The 17,948-nt window shown below is 48.6% G+C and overlaps 1 protein-coding gene across 1 annotated transcript in view; it reads right to left on the bottom strand.

Moving 5' to 3' along the window:
• Window positions 1–6,168: 6,168 nt before the first annotated feature.
• Window positions 6,169–17,948, bottom strand: part of LOC142591333 (uncharacterized) — a 35,346-nt gene continuing 23,566 nt past the window's right edge. Inside the window, exons 11-15 of the mRNA XM_075703658.1 lie at window positions 16,406–16,530; window positions 15,103–15,247; window positions 11,782–11,949; window positions 9,903–10,061; window positions 6,169–8,532 (exon numbers count right to left, since the gene is read on the bottom strand). Of these exons, the coding sequence (XP_075559773.1) occupies window positions 8,365–8,532; window positions 9,903–10,061; window positions 11,782–11,949; window positions 15,103–15,247; window positions 16,406–16,530 (765 nt within the window). The 3' untranslated portion in view covers window positions 6,169–8,364. The remainder of the gene's footprint in view (window positions 8,533–9,902; window positions 10,062–11,781; window positions 11,950–15,102; window positions 15,248–16,405; window positions 16,531–17,948) is intronic.

Raw genomic sequence — 17,948 nt, forward strand, 5'->3', positions numbered from 1 at the left:
GGGTTCTACTTAATTGAGGACGACGCAACGAGCTATGGAAAGAAGAATGATGGGTGTAACGTTAAGGGTTAAGAAAGCAGATTGGATGAGGGAACAAACGCGAGTTAATGACATCTTAGTTGAAATCAAGAAAAAGAAATGGGGGGGGGGGGGTGCATGGGCAGGACATGTAATGAGGAGGAAGATAACCGATGGTCACTAAGGGTTACGGACTGGATTCCAAGGGAAGGGATGCGTAGCAGGGGGCGGCAGAAAGTTAGGTGGGCGGATGACATTAAGACGTTTGCAGGGACAACATGGCCACAATTATTACATGACCGGGGTAGTTGGAGAAGTATGGGAGAGGCCTTTGCCCTGCAGTGGGCGTAACCAGGCTGATGATGCTGATGCTGATGATGAATAAAGTGAGCGTCTCTACGCGTGAAGTTATCGTATAATGATTATTCGTGAGCAACGAATGTTGCACACGAATGCCAACGTTACAGCGAACGTGGGCAAAAGAAAAGCTGGAAGTAAATGGAGCACCAATGCGTTTCGCCGCAAAAGTTGCAAGCGCACTTCTCGAAACTGGTGTGGTATATATATATATATATATATATATATATATATATATATATATATATATATATATATATATATATATATATATATATGCAGCGCCACGTAATTAGCTTAGAAGGTAATTAGAGAAACATTGTCAAGTATAGTGAACTATTCATTTTAATTTCTCATGCCAATAATAGTGCCCGTCTCAGAGTATTTGAAAAATTATGGTAGCGATGAAAAGAAGCACCATGTCTTATTTTTACTGGCGAGCTGCCTTACTTACACGTATTACTTACTTCGGCAATAATAATCTTTCACTGCAACGTTTCGATGTCTCTTCTAAGATAAGTTACCTTCCACGCTTCCATGTGGCCCATAATTCACAGAATTATCTTTACGTAACCGCTGCGCACAATTAGTGTTCTTCGTGGGCACCATCTAAACTTATTGTCGATCGTTATTTGGAATGGTGGGCGCCCTAACGCCGGTCAATCGGCACACATTGTTGCGTACGATGTTTTGTCAGTGCGACTCCCAACTATTGGCAAAAACCAGTTTACAGCGTTGCGACCATATGTGCTAAATGATGTGCACTGTGATCGACGGCAGGAGGTCTAGTAAAGTCTCGACGCACAGTGGTGGTTGCCCAAGCGCCCGAAAAGAAGTGTCAATTGTTTTGCGTGCAATATGATGCAACCAGAAGAGGATGTTGGACTAGCTAGCTTTGCTAGAGAAGTTCGCGTTACCTGAGGGCCCCCTGTCGTGTGTATTACATTCCTTGAATCTTCTGTAGTGTGAAATATGTCTAATCGCGCTAAAACAACCACAAGGGTAGAAAAAAATATTGGAGCAAAGAAAAGAAGACGGGCTCTGAAATATCGGAGGTAACGGTGACAATTGGGTGTGTGCGTGTTACATGACGACAGAATAATGCGACGGAGCGCGCAGCCTCCATTAAAGGCCAACTGCAACGAAATTTCGGACTGCGTAAGAAGAAGATAACATAAATGTAGATGAGCCTACGTGCGAAATCGGAAATAGCGTCACGAAAAGCTCACAAAAATAGCCGTTTTTGAAACACACACACACACACACACACACACGCACACACACACACACACACACACACACACACACACACACACACACACACACACACACACACACACACACACACACTCACTCACTCACTCACTCACTACTGATGGCCGGAAGGGACGCATGGCCTAGCACGCAGCTCCTCGGCATTACCTCCGAAATCTCAACGACGCAACCGTGCAATCTCGGAGGCCACGCTTCAGCGTAGCGTAGATATCGCGGCAGCCGCAGGGTACCGCGATGAGCCCTCTCGCCGCCGAGACGCTCGAACTACTGCGAGCTCCGATTGGTCCTTGTGGCTCACCACGCGTGGCGGCGCAAGCCAGCCCGGCGCCCCCCAGATGTCCCCTGCGCAATGCAACATTTAGGACGCTGTGCTCTGCCACCTACGTCATAGCGATCGACACCACCAGGTGGACGCGTCGCCTGCCTAGTCGTTGTTTAAAGGCTGCTAACACGCACAAAAGGCTATACGATTACCCGTTCTGTGGCTTTGCCAAGATTGGTTCGTTGGTGTTTGCTGCTTGTTTGTAACCACGCTTCTCGTCTTGGAGGTCACGCGCGAACTTCTCGACAGCGCCACTAGATGGCACGGCGTGCCCAGAAAGGCGTACGAGGAATGTTACCGCATGACGCGTTTCTATAGGCGTTCGCATGCACCGGCGAGCCTCGCATTTCGGAGGCCAAGCGCAGGCTTCGCGGCGGCGGCGCCAGATGGCGCCGAGTCTCCTTAAGGAATCGCGAAAGAGGAGTCCAGCTGCAGCACACGCCTCACGCATAACGCGTTTCGACGACGGCAATACGTTGTGTCGCTGTATTGATTCAATGCTGAACGCATTGCCGTCGACAGACATCGTGAGATGGGGTTCTGCTGACCTTTGGGTACAGTGCTCAACAATCGAAACAACAGCAATTGCGAAACTACTCTGATGCGCTGTTTAGTTTACAGGTACACGTGCAATTGTAACAACGACTTAATTCCAAAACCTACGCTTGGGACAAATCTCCGATTAAAAACAAACTATATAGCGATTACACGCCACACTTCCTGATTACGCGCAAAAAGGAGTTATTTGCTTCTAGTTGCTGTTCCGTGTTCTAATTTTCGAGCTATATGTGCAATAAGACCCCAGTGACAGCTGAGTTTTGTGAAGTAGCCTTTTGATAAAATGGAAAGGGGAAACTGAGCGTAGCGCAGGGTTCTTACAAGATGGTTTATCACTGCAGGCAGCGTTGAACCCAGCTACCTTCCGCGCTAGCGTGCGCAGCCTAAATCGCAGGCAGACAGCTGGGAACGAGCGGTGGTACTTGGGAAGCACGTGCCCACCTTAGCTGGTCGCAGAGTGCGCCCTCCGACGATACCACGAATGGTGAAGAAGACGCCTATGCCGCGCAGTGGACGTCGCCCCTGGTGCAGTATTCGACCTGTGTGGACGGCAACACGCTGGGGAATCGGGGCGAAGATTGCCAGCGGCGGCCAAGAGGGAAACCTAGGCGAGGATCGAACACTCACGCACGTTCGTATTTTGACGACGACGATGACGACGACGATGATGATGACGACGATGATGCTCCTTTAATACCCGGCATGGTGGTGTCCAAAACCCGACGTCTATACGACGTGTTTCCGGCTCTCGAAATTGCTTCCGCCTCATTCAACGAGCAAAAGCTTAGGCTTGAAGGACTGCATTTGAAATTAATGAAATTAATGAAATGCAATGAAATTAATGAAATTAATGCCTATGCGGGATGGGCCAAATTTGGGTACTTGCACGCTTAGTTCAACTAAAAAAGAATATAAAAATCTGGCGTGACCCATCCTACGATGAATGTCGACGCTAATGCGATCCGCAGGGAAGCGAGAGAGAGTTAAAGAAAGGTAGAGAGGTCGGCCTGAGTAAAGTGCTTCTAGCCTGTTACTTCACGCTGGGGAAGGGATCGGGGGGAAACACAGAGACAGGATGGGAAGAGGGGGGAGAGTGGTGGTGCGGTGAAGATGACGATGAGGGCTGCACAGCATACCGATCCTGTACTACCCGGTTTTCATCTGATTATTTCCTTTTTCTCCAAACACAAAACGTTTACTTTTAAACTCACACGCCCAAATTGTTAACTCCCTTGTTATCATTATTATTTAGGCACCTAATTAAACCGCCCGATTCTTGGCCAATCCCCCACTGTGGGTATGTGCCACGGCCACTCAGGACAACAACAACAACAACTACTACCCGTACGTGCACACTCCACAGCACAACAAAGTCATCTTCGCGGACAGAGGTAGTGGTTACTGCAGTGTAGATAGGGGACTGTCTATAGCTTTCATCACTGTTGCAGCTGTTAGCGTCACTGGGGTACTTAAACCAGACAGCGGCCGCGACAGAGTCCGATGGTGATTTTTCGGTGCACTGTCCTTGCTTGCGCTGACACTCTAAGGACCGTGTGTGCGGCGGCAAGTGTGCATGGCCACACATTCGATTCCGGACTTGCGCGGCTCACCTGAAACAATGGCTGGAATCGATCTATCGATTCCGATAAAACTACCTTTTGGTGAACCTGCGGAATTGGAGCTATAGGGACTTACAGCTTGTCCACGGTAACGCGCGGTCATCACCATACTTGTCTTGACCGCTTGGTTCAGTATTTTACAGCGAAGCTGCTGGGCCTCTCGATGGCCGGCATTTTTCGTGCCCGTCCGTGGACAAAAATTAGCGACGTCAGCAATGGCTCGTACCCCGCTAAGCAAGCAAAAAATGCAATGGCTCATCCCCCTCGTAATGCAGAGGCTACAAGCGCTCAGCAAAGGGAAGCGAAAAGTGCACACATTCATTGGAATCACGCATACAAAGTACAGAACAGCGGCGTTTCAATAAAGAACAAGTGCAAAACAAGCATCTATCACCATAAGCAATGGCTCATACCCGCGTAAGCAAGCAAAAATGCGATGGGTCATTGGGGATCGCAGGGAGAGGCCTTCGTCTTGCAGTGGACATAAAACAGGCTGCTGCTGCTGCTGCTGCTGCTGCTGACGATGATACAACGCACAGAACGGCGTGTGTTCTGTACGTACAAACAGCGAGCCAGTTACAGAGCTGCGCTCCCTATTAGATAATGACCACATGCACCGAACTATAACCTGGGTGCACATGGAAACGTTAAACTTTTATGCAGAATCCTATAGGACCATGCAGGAAGGAACGAATGAATGCTGGAGGAGGCAGTAGTAGGGGACTCCGGATTAATTCAGACCACCAGGAGATCTTTGCTGTGCTTCCAATGCGCGGGGCATGGGCGTTTCATTGATTATATGGGCACTCCAAGCGCATTTCTACCGTTGCCGTCGGCGTCGCCGTGATGTTCCGTATAAAGTCCAAGGGCGATAAAATGGTCGCCATGCCCCGTATGCTGTATGTGCGAGTGAAAGCTTGCGAGGGTGAGTCAGCGAACGCAGCTCAACCTCGCGTGCGCCAGTGAGGAAGGCGGGGCCGAAGCGCGCCCTCTTCTGTCGCGCGCGAGGCACGGGGGACGAGGAGAGAGAGAGGGGGGCGTTGCTCTCCGGCGGCTGCTGCTTCCGGAGCGGTAGTGCGGGCGCTGTATCTTGAACGATCGGGAACGTGGCCCAAGTGCGCACCCGCGCGGGCCTCATCTTGAAAGCGGTCTGCAATGTGAACAAAGTACGCGGAGTGCCGGTAGCTTCGTATGCGCTGCGCTTTCGACGTTTAGTTCGCGTTGCAGCGAGAGATGCACGAAGGTCCATTCGATCGCTGCTGCAGCCACGATTCCTCACTTCAGCGTTTTAACAGCGTTTCCGCGGTAATCGAGCGAGATGTGTTCATGTTTACCTGTGCGCGCGTGACACCATGCTTGTTAATTTAGTTAGCAAGTGAATGTTTACAAGTTTATAGGGCCAATAGAACTGCTATCCTTACTTAGCTGTCTACTAGTTTGCTATCGAAATCAGTGCTTCGCCTTTCAGGCGAAACTGACTCTTTCTTGCAATTCGGCCGCCATTGAAATGCCACCGCCGCGGCAAGGATTTGATCCCGCCACCTTATCAGCTCAGCACCGCAGCCGCTAAGTCACCGAGGCGGGGGCATCATATAGGGCTATAGATAGAGGGAACATGAGGCATACGCAATTTTTTCATAGAGGTGGAACTATAATTTTTATTATTCTATTGTAAATACCTCAAGAACCCAAGAAGGGAAATGAGGGGAATGCAATAATAATGGCAATGTTTGAATGTTAATAATGCAGGCCTATAGTAATTTTATCGACAAATAGCAATTTCTTACTCCTTCCATGCTTCTCGCCCGACGCTTTTCTGCCACGTCAACCAAACCCAACATGGGGGAGAGGACGGAAAACCAAATTTTAGCATTTCATTCCGGACTGCATCACTGCCAGCAGCAACAATTCCGCCGAGGTGGCTCCTGCGGCAATGCAACATATTCCGATGTCACATGTGACGTACTCCGACGTCACATGTCACGTGTTGCCAGACGCCCTTAGCGCTTCCTCCAGCCAAACTCGAGTAGGTGCTCGTTCACAGGCCGTGCCACCGAAAGTTCGGGCCACTCGGCCCAACTGCTGGACTCCCTGCGACTCGAACCATGCTCGTTTTAATATCCCTGATGGTGGTTGAAGTATTGAAACCTGGAAGTATTTATCAACCGAAAGTCGCGTTTGGTTCATCATAGTTCCAGCCGAGCGATTAGCTCAGTTTTAGGCAGTATTCTGTCCTCTTTATTGTCCTCTACTTCCCTCGCTTGGTAGCAAACCAGAGACCTGCTTGATCAATTCTATGGAAGCTGAGGAAGCTGTTCTGAACAAGCGCTACTTCTCATTTCTGAGGAAGCTGCTTTTGTTTACTGCATACCTTCGTGTTACCTTCTGGTGAAAGCCAACATCCCTTTTTCAGTATCCTTTGTTCAGGAGGAACTATATGGGGCCATGCCGCCTCTCCTAAACGTGACGTTGTCCTCACGTGATGCAACTTTTCTAGCAGTTTCTTTTAGTTTCCTGGGAGCAGGTGACATTTCACGACGGAAGGTTGCTTGCGGAATTCCTTGGCTTATCGAACACCTCAACAATGCCGCAAGCGACGTCCTGGACTGCAGATGCCAATAAACCAGCCGAACCCAACGAACACGTGTTTTTATGTGTATTCTATACGCTTATATGTTTTCTTGCGAGTATCGTATCTGTTAACATCTCTCATTGCATAAAATACACAGTGAAAATCGTGCAATGTTTGCTTGAAGCTCTTTAGCCATAATGATTATTATCGTCATTATATGTCCGCCGTAGAACCAAGGGCAACCTTTAGTTACCACTGCCTAGCGCCAGCTGACACACTCATGCCTGCAAATTTTCTAAGCTCATCAAACTACCCAGTTATCGGTCGTCTTCGACTACGACTCCCTTTTCTTCGAACACAATCTGTAACCCCACTAAACGACCTGTAAGTTGTCTAACGCAGTACTCGACTTGCCCGAGACCATTTATTTCTCTCACTCTTTGAGAAGAAGTTAAGAATCGCTAAACGAGCAATGGAACTTGAGATAACAAGCGTATACCGTTACAACGCAGCGGCGTGGGTTAGGGAGCAAACACAAACGAGCGTAGCCGATATTGTCTTCAATCAGCTACGTCCCAAAGTTCGCTTCGAAATTCGGCTGCGAATCTGAGCCGCCAAGGTGGCGCAATGAGCAGCCATGTTGCCCGAGACGTTTACCTGGGATATAACACACAGTACACCGGACATTGCAGCCAAGGGTGGCAGAGGGAACGAGAGAGAGAAGCAAATGGAATGAAAGTGGCATTTCAGGGCGGTTAAACCGACATATGGGTCCAATCGTCTAGTCTGTAAGGGTATATGTGAATTGGAGACAAACAATAGGCAAGAGAACACAGCAAGAGTTCACAGCATGATGGTTAGATGTGCCAATGCCACTTGAAAATTGGACGGGTATTAAGAGTATACGATTGGTTCAGCTGCTGCAGGACAGCGATAGATTGGAGATACCACGGTGAGGGAACCTGTCCTGCGCAGAGATAATGTGAAGATGCATACTAGCCTTCTCGACCTCCTAAAGGAATGTCGACTTTACAGGCTTACGGCACTCCATGCACTTAGCATGCGCTGTACAGTTTTCGGCACCGAAGCCGAGAATGCTCGTCCCCAAGCACCGTGTGATTCGCTTCACGACAAACTGATATAGCGCCCAACAATCGCAAAGTATAGAAAGAACCACAGCAGCGTGCGCATCGCCGCCCTCAAAAGGGAAACGCTGAGCAAGCTATCCGTTAACACGTTAACGCGTGGGCAGCACACTTGAAAGCAGAGTCGCACGACTAAGCGAACATTGTGGACGAGCGAACTAAACGACCATCCACGAATATGTCGCGCTGAGGAACAGCGGCTTAGGGAAAGCGCCTCGTCACTGTCTATAGGGTGGCATACAGCACCTCATCGCTGTTTAGGCATACGTCGTTTGTGCCGAACGACAATACTAACGCCCCATGACGACATGGTCGCGTGGCGTTCTTGAGGATGCGTCGTGGCGAGGTTATGTCAATAAGAGCTTGCCGCATATCAATAACGACGTTAACTATCGTCAGCCGTTTATGCGTCCTTAACGTCGATGGCGAAGCAACAAAGTGGAGTAGAGCGGATCTCGGCTGCCCCCCCCCCCCTTTTTTTTTTTCCGAAGCGGGGTCCTAAATGGTGCTGCTATTCAGGACATCCACGACGGCCTGGAACATGGCGTACGGCTTCCACTGGTAGGTTTCGCCCCTCACAGTGAAGCTGGCGCCCAGGCCGTCTTCGCCCAAGTCGTCGAAGACGACGCAGCGGTCGTCGGGGTACGCCTTCAGCATCTGCTCGACCTGCAAAAGAGTGGTGCCACCGAGGCTCGGGCGATTCTGTCTGACAACGCGGGCAATGTATCGCATTAGAGTGGAAGTCCTACAGGAGGGCCCGTTGAATCGGGCACGTCGATGGCTACCCATTGCAATAATTAAGGGCGCTAACGGAAGCCGCGGCTTTTGACAGATCGCGATATTGACCGCGTCGGGAGGGTAAGAAGCGATTCACGCAGTGACGTCACTAGAGAGGGAGGGTAGGGGGGAGATTGTTGGACTGTCCGGGATGCAGCCCTTAGGGGGGTGCAGATGGGCAGTGAAAGAGGGGGGTTGAATTGGCAAATAATCTCGCGTCAAAGAAGCGAGGAGGCGCGCGGTCACGGTACGATGTACTGACTACAGGAAACAAAAAAAAAGATCGAAAATTTGTAGGCAGGTCACCCTTACCAAAACTTCATGACTTAGGGTGCTTTAGAACGTTAAGCTAAATGAAATATACACAAGAAACGTCGCCCCTGTGAGGCACATACAATATTGTACTGCGGATACATCCACGCAGTGCTCGTTCTAACTGCTGTGGAAATACTTCCCCGCCGGGACAGACGGTGCTAGCGGACATATTGGGAGGTAAGCGTAAGTTTTTGCTTTAAGTTAAGCTGCTTTATAACAACATTCGTTCTACCGAGAGTGTGCTAAAATTCACTTAAATATGTAACAATCCCTGACACCATGGCGCGTTTAGTTTGGGGAAGTACTAGGTTACGTTGCCACCCGTCTATATTCCATTATTCAGTGTAGCACACAACAACACAATGGACAGGCTACAACACGACAGCACGGGCTATGGGATGCAACATTTGTGCACGGAGCACCAAATGCCACCAATATATAACGTTTCATACTTAACAGTCAACGCCGCGGAATGAAGATACGCAACCGTAGTGCTCACATGGAAGTTTTAACTCATCGGCGACGCCTTGCATGGAATAAATACTTCAGTTACGGCTGTAAACTGAAGACGTAAAATTACATTGAGCCCGAAGCAATCTGCACCCTCCGCGAGGATGATACTTTTGTCTTCTTGAAAGTTAGCTCACCTTCGATCCTCTCTGTGACAACATGGCGCCACGCGTTTGCAACGCCATCCTGCTTGTTTGTCGTCTAGTACACCTACAGTCATCTAAACTGCGGTGTCGATAGCGTAGTTTTCATGCTACACTACGGCTATAAAATATGGCTCCGTGCAGGTGGGCGAAGCGACACTGTTTCTACACCATATATAAAAAAAAAAGGCGACTTCCTACACTAGCTACACTCGTGTAAGCCAGTGTAAGTAAAAAAAAAAATAGCCCCATTTTATAGAGTAGCACAAACAGACAGTGTCGTACGCGTACCTTGTATTTCAGTGTCTCGGCCATGTCGTACGCGAAGAAGCTGAGAAGCTTCTGGCCGGGTGGCGGGTGGCGCCAGTAATGCGTATGCGTGACGTTGTCGTAGTGGTAGACCATGTTCTTCTTCTCCACCGGCAACTTGTTGCCGATGGGGGCGACGAACTGCGCATGTGAAGGTAAATACGAATCACGCTGTGCGTTCAGGCGTCTCCACGCGGGTACGTTCTTGAATCCTAACCCTGTTTTTAGGTAAGGTTAATTTCAACTCCATATATACATAGAGGTAACTCTGGCCGGCACAAGTTTCTACACACACAAAAAAATCTACTAGACGGAACTCTGGTGTTACGATCATTAGGCTGCTATTGAGACAATATTTAGTACTCAGATTTGTATAATCTTCCGGCTCGTCTCTTCAAACGTTCTTGCGGCGTTCTTTATGCCACTTAAGCTTTTTTTTTATACATCGCAAGGTAATTAATACCTGCGCCCGTTGCGAATCGTTGCACTTATAAGGCAACATTTTGTTGGAAACGATCAATTTGCAAAATGACGAACAGGTTTGAAGCTTCAAAAGATGAAGTTTAGGGGAAAAAAATCAGCGCGCCTTCCGTCATTCCAGCGTTGGCTGTACCATCCGTACTTGCACGGAGCTCCCGCACGCACTAATAGTTTCCCCTCGTAAATTTTCTATAGAATTCTATTGGCGTTAACGTCTACGGGAGTGGCAAGCGTACGGTGGGTCAGCCCATACGGGAACGATGAAAAGCCCGGGGGCCAAATCTTCGAGCTCGGGGTTGCAGACGTGGTTGCGACGTCATTTATTATCCTTTACGTTTCAAAACTTCAACGTACTCACACTAAACACAGCAAGGAAGTCGCCTCAACGGCACCTCTCCTCTTCTCCCCAGACACTGCCAAATTCTGAACTCGTGGACTTAAAAGTCTATAACGACATTCATTGATGGTCCTGCGATTACGTGGCGAAGGCGTAAACGTGAGCGGTCTGCATGGTGGAGCCACCTGGTGGCGCAGTGCTCAAACATACAGAAACGGCTAATATTGCATTAGCCGAGCGTATTCTTCGCTGCTGGCATAAATTTTCGGCATATGCGTAACCTTGTTGCTGCCAAAAATTTACACCCGCAACAAAGTAAAATATACTTGGTTACTGCAATATTAGCTGTTTCTGTCTGCACTGCGCCACCAGGTGGCTGCACCATGGAGACCGCTCACGTTTACGCCTCCGCCCCAACGCCCCGCCCAATCCGCCTGCGTTTTACCGGAATACCGGACAAACTAACAAACCTGTCTATTACGAGAGATAATTAGAATACACAGCGACGAAATATTGCACTCGTGACAAATACAAAGCCAGCGCGTTTGCACCTGTTGTTCCACAGGCGAGATCCGCTTGGCATGCAGCACCGCCTGCTTTTTACCGGAATACCGGGCAAGCAAAACCTTACCAATAGAGACTTTTAGCTGGTCCGCTATTCCGGTAAACGGGAGCGGTTTGGGCTGATTGCCGGATTTGCGGGGGCGTAAACGTGGGCGGCCAGAGCGGTGCAGCCGCCTGGTAGCGTAGAGTTCAACCGTACAAACACAGAGCTAAAACTGCAGTAACCCACTATATCCTGCGTCGCTACTCGTGCGAATTTTGGCAGCGGCGTAATTGTGAACACGATTACGCCACTGTCGAAAATTTACACCAGCAGCTAAGCAGAATATAGTAATTAGCTTTGTGTTTGTGTGGTTGGGCTTTGCGCCGCCAGCTGGCGCCACCATTCTGGCCGCTGACGTTTACGCCCCCGCTAAACCGGCAAACTGCCCGCGCTTGCCGGAATACCGGACACGCTAAAAGTCTCTAATGCTGCCGTACCCGCCTCCGGCTGTAGCGTTGCACGTCTTCGTCGGAGCGGACTTCGTGAATGAAGTCGATGCCGTCGACGCTGGTGTACGCGTAGTTGATCGAGGTGGTGACCGAGAAGCAGAGCCTCGACCTGTTGAGCACGCTCTTCCAGTGCGGGAATTCGCCCAGGGTGTCCAGCTGCATGCAGCGCGCGAATCAAGCAGTCACGTGCATTTATAGCCGCGGTGAAGTCACCACTGTCGTGACTCCGGCGGTTCAATTTCAGTTTATTCGATATGATTACAACGCGGGTATGCGCGGGCGAAAAGGGGAAATATATTTGAAACTTGAGGGCGCCCTCGTATACTAACGCGCACGGCACACGACAACGATTACATCAAAAAATGCGACAGACAGCGAACGGAGTTGGTTGTAAAGTTCCAAAGCAACGTCACTTCTTAGCACATGTACACCCGCGAGAAAAAGTGTGGGGACTACAAGGTCGCCGAAGAAACTGGATTTCGTCGAAGTTAACACACGCATAACCGGAAACTGACGATTGCGCTGGAAAATTTGTAATGCCAAGTTTGAATTGGAGTCTTTCTTTTCAAGTTGCATTCACAGACAGAGGAGAAAAATAGTTCTATCGCGCAATCCTTGGTCCGTATACTTTTGCTCACGAGTGTACAAGACAGAAAGAACAACTCGACAGCAAAACACAAAATATCTTGCAGAAATACACAGAAATGACCAAAAACATATATTTACGTCGAGAAATGTTCGTGAATATTGCGTGTGCTGCAGTTTCAGCCCAAATGCATTCGCAAATGAGTTTGCTTAATAACATGCAGTTCAAGTGCACGACGCAACATCTGCGACGAGACAAAAACGGAACACACCAGAATGACGCTTCAGTGGCCGCAGACGGATGAATGTTGACACGTTGTCTTAAAGCGAAGCTTTACTAGCGCACCCTACCGGTCCTTGACGACCCTTGTTGATGCTGGTGTAGAAAAGGCACGTGCGACCGACACCACGTTCGGGTGAGAATAGTAGGGACGCACTCTCTGTATAGTCCCTACGAGGCTACGTGCGCAGTAATGAAACGGGCTAAATGATAGCCACGCGTATACCCCTGTCGGAGAAGTTGTACTCCTCTTTCCCGGCAATTCATCCCTCGACAAACTTCAGACATCGCCTTCGCCCTCGTGACGTCACTGGGTCAGCGCCTGACCAGAACCACCTAGACTAGGTGGTTCTGGTCAGACTAGGTAAACTACGTAGTCTAGGTGGTTCTGGTCACACCTTGCGTGCGTTCGCACGAACGAATGTTTGCATTTTTTTTTCGACTTAGAATTGCGAACGGCCGGTGTAGCGCATAAGCTTAAGAGAGCTTTAGTTTAGGGGACGCAAGCGGCTTGCACACGCAAGAACTAGGGGCAACGGTACAGCGCATGCGCAAACCCTGACGTAGGTGTCTGCGCATGCGCAGTATCGTCGCCCTTATGTCTTGCGTGCGCAAGCCGCTTGCGTCTCCTAAGCTAAAACTCTCTATAATCATGAAGAGAAATTACTCGCTGCGCGGATGACGCGTCGGACTTAGTTTTGTAGCGTTTAGTTATAAGCTTCACGAAACATACTGCGGGCGGGGGAGGAGGGGGGGGCAAGGATAACTGACAGATGGCTTGTGGACGCAAAACCGCAGCACCGCAAGCGTCTACAGGCGACGCTACGGAATATGTCGCACGGCAATTCAACACTTTCTGAGCCCTCCGTGGTATGGCTTTGCGGCTGTGGCATTGCTCGAGGTCCCGGGTTCGATACCGACCGCGGCAACCACATTTCGACGCAGGCGAAATACAAAATCGCTCGTGTGTACTTAGGTGGAGGTTCTCGCTAAATAACACCGGGGTGTCAAAATTGATTGGTGCTCCGCCACTATACACAGCGGGCCTCGTAATACGATCGCTGTTTGTTACACGTACAGTCCCATGATTCAATGAAAGTTGAACACTTCTGCTACGACGGGATGTGCCGTGTGGGCAAACAACGCCTCAGGCAAACGTCTCGCCGCGTGTTCTCTGTGTTACGCGGGCAAACAGAAGTGGTGCGCGCGCGAGGTAATCTTTGCCCCCAGCTCATCCCTGTCGTATTGTGCTCAACGCTAAAGAAGTTAAACATTCACCGTCGAAACCACCGCCAATTACCGTCAATCTAAGCAAAACAGCACAGAACGCTTCGCCTATACGTCGATTCTCACAGTGCGCGGGATCTGCATAATTTTATTTTTTTTTCCTCGTTTCACTCCTGCTTGCAAAGCCGAATGAAAGCGGTGCTCACACGCGTGCCCTCTGGAGCACGTGCTATGTGACGAGAGCATGTGCTCACGTGACATAGCACGTGCTCTCGTGTGCACGTGTCAGGTCACGTGGAACGTCTCAGAGCACGTGCCACGTGACCTGAGGCAAGCGCCTATACGGCAGGACTAGCTTCCACAGTGGGGAACGGGCGAGTGCGAATAGTAATTCTAGAGACCTAATCGAATACGAATCGATTATTTGCGGAGTCGAATCGACTAAAACATCGAACGCTTTCCGAACATTGGACAGCCGTTCTTGCAATTATCATACAAAATGGTTTTCACGTGCGTGAGTACAAAACACGATTTTCTATTATTGCATTTCGAGTTATCCAGTATTGTTTATTCGCATACGCATGTTTAGTCGCATGCGCAGGACACTTCAGAGACTGCGGATGATTGCTAAATAGCCGGTAATGTCTGGATGCCTGAGCGATCTGTAGCCTGCTCCACAAGGCAACTTCTCATGCTTTATGCCCGTATACGCAACGCCCGCTATGTCTGATTGCGCTCAATTGACGTATTGAAACAGCTAGGAATATCTAAGAAAGAAAGGTCTTCCTGACGTATATATATGTACTATGACCACGTTCTTTGTTGCCTAATTAGATCGCACTGCCTTCTGCATCGGCCCCCATTTTTAGTCTGCGCTATCTCCGGCACTGACCCATACTTTTCGTCGAGTAAAGCCATACTTCCGGTTTCAGCTTTAGGCACGTACACTTCGAACGAGGGCATCTGGATTACATTTCACCATTTTTGCTCTTAGTTACTCATTATTACTGCTCCGTACATAACTGTACACTAACTTTGTGCGTCTTTTTTTGTTCCAAGCTGTGTTCTGACCACTTTTTCGCTGTCCTCAAACCGTCTAACCTGACGAGACGAAAGCGGCCAGACAACCCTATCTCGCGAACCACATATACATCTGAAGCTGTTAAAGGAGACCTTGTCTTCAATAAAAGACAGTGACGTCATCCAGGGCGACTCACCATGCCTCGTGTGTGCGGGCCGGGTGGCATGATCGGGTTGGGCGGCGACGCAAACAGGAAGGAAGCGGTGTTTTGCACCCGGTCCATCAGCAAGTTGGGCTCGTCCGTGCTGTTGGCCGTGCTGATCCCTACGATGTCTGCTTCACTGCGTGGCGAGTAGGGCGAGATAAAGCGCGTCCTTCTTCAGCAGGAGCGTCGGTAAGCGTTTCGATTGGCTGCACACATCGTCCGTGCTGGCACTCTTGTGGATCGATTTGTTAAGCTTAACACGCTTGAACAAGCACTGAACACGATTAGAAGTTAGCATGAAGATACAGGAACCGAAGTGGTTAAAAAGGGCCGAACAAGGTATGTCACCGAAGCAAAAAGTCTCCTTCTCGAAGCGTTTTGCTTATAGAAGGAGACTTGCCTTCTTCAGGGCAGTGCAGTTGCTGCCCTGACGAACACAAATAGTCCTCAAAACGTTGGCTCAAGACAGTCCCTTATGGGCAGCTCTCAAAGACAGACGAGTACTGACACGACGTTGTCTGCTTTGCTATTTCTTTCGTCAAATGGCAGCCAAACCCTCTAAACCCTAAAAGCAAACACTGGCAAACAGCGCTCTTGAAAACATATTACGAAAGACGTTTCTACGAAACCGAGGTTGAATTCGCAGAGCTTTTTGTTCGTAAGTGTCCTTTCCAAATGACTGGCCGCCTTCGGTAACAACACATCCAGCTGGCATCACGCAGGATTGGTTGACAATGTCTCTTACGCACAATTATATCGTGAAACCTTTCGTGAATACGGGCCCGGAGCCCGTCTTCAAGAGAAGGCTCCTACACCGGAATTTATTGTAAACGAAAATGTCAGCCAATCGTACGGCTAGCCAATGACGTAGAGCACTCACGAACAAGAAGCTTGGTGCTTTCGGACCCACTTTCGATTGCGGTACCTCAGAGACTGACCCATCTACATGATGGGACTACCGGCATTGCAACATCCGCCACGCAAAAAGTTGACGCCAGGTGCCCTCGTCGTCTGCATAGGTGCTGTTTAAAGGCGACCGACAAGGAAAGTACGCAATCATCAGCCCCGAGGCTTTGCCAAGATTGTTTTAACGTGGTATGTAATATTTATCTAAATTTAGCTAAAGTCAGATTTAGTCTCAGTTGGTCCTTAAAACACACGAAAAAGGAACTTCCGTGCAAGTCGTCATCATCATCACTTAGCGACTCTTTGCTCATAGTAGAGGTTTCTGGCCGCAACATGGCGAAATTGTGGAAAAAGAAAAGAGAAAAGGTTACAAAAACCGTCGACGCACTTCAATATGTGTTTGACCATGGTCTCGGGAATAACGGCTGGGCCGAAAGGAAATATCGCCGCCGTGTGTATCAATGACCAGCGGGGATCCAGGATCGGAGTGCCGTGTGTACTGCCCCGGAAGATCTGCGATTGGAAAATGAGGATTACATTGATCATCGTATTCGACATGCCTACAAGCACACCAACAAACAAACAAAAAAGATAACTATGTATAGCTTTAGTAAATGAAAAAACTTTTTGAAAGAATCAACCATCAGCCAGTACAATATTAATCTTTGCGCTGGACTGGCTCGAACAGGCGGTCATTACTAGCGCGAAAAATTCTTACTGTTCTGTTTGAAAGCACATGCACAATCGAAAAACGCAAAAACAATAGAGGTAGGCTGGCAACCACGGTCAACGGAAGGAACTACCTGAGGAACGCAACACCCACCGAAAGTGCGCAATCACTAAATGCGTTGTTCGGTGGTCGAATTCGTACCGTCGTGGTGGCGCCTTCTGGATAGACTGATGCGGGTCTCGAAGGCTATGCTTTTGCTGGTTGAATGCGGCGGAAGCGATTTGGGTATCCGGAAACCCGTCATAGAAGTCGGAGCTTGTACTTGACTTATTGTGCAAGCAACATTAAAAAAATATATGTTTCTCTCTCAAAAAGAGAAAAAGAAAGAAAGCTTCCGATGAAACTTTCTGAAGAAAGAAAATTTAACAGTCTCTCTATCAAACACACTGTGATCGCTTTTTTTTTTCTACGTGGAGCACCGCAATATCCTATTTAGGGCTGAGCATACGGGTAAATTATATATTGTCAATTTCAGAGCGGTTTTTTTTCCTCGCACTCACAAAACTTCAGTTTGCAGAGCATGCGAAGCCACATTAAATTGCTCATTTGGATTTCGAGGGACCCTACGCAGACATAGGCAATAAAAAATTAAAAAAAAGAAACTCAATATCCTTCGTACTGGAGTTCTTTTGCCGACTACAAACAGAAAACGTAACACAACGCCCTTCAAGATGAGTTCGTTTCAAAGCCCAATCATTCAAGAAGGCACTGGAACACTTTTGTGGTCATCTAGATTAAAACAAATTCTTAATAAATTTATGTGACACTAAGTTATGCTGTGGAAGGTCCTTCGTCATGCAGTGGACATAAAAAATGGGTGGATGATGATGTTCTGCCCCCTAGTGTAAAATGGTGCTCATGTAGTGGAAAACATTTTCCAGGTAACATAACGTGGATATGCCACTCTTCAAATACTGTTAAAGCAACGTTTCTTAGTTTAATGAAAACAGGTGATGGCCATGTTGACCCTATAACATGTTGGCATGAATGACCCATAGACAGAAAAGAAGCGAAGAAAAGAAATACAGGAAGAAGGAATTAAGACAGAAACTTCACTAGATTTTCTAAATACGGACATGCATTGTGTCATTTGCTTATCTCCATGCAGCCGCTAATTATCAATCTTACCACATTTGATCCGAGCTGTATAAACCCTTATCAGCCTTTACTGGCGGTTATCAATCTTATAGTCGTAGATCCG

The sequence above is a fragment of the Dermacentor variabilis genome, chromosome 8 (assembly GCF_050947875.1).
Source record: "Dermacentor variabilis isolate Ectoservices chromosome 8, ASM5094787v1, whole genome shotgun sequence".
Lineage (NCBI taxonomy): Eukaryota > Metazoa > Arthropoda > Arachnida > Ixodida > Ixodidae > Dermacentor > Dermacentor variabilis.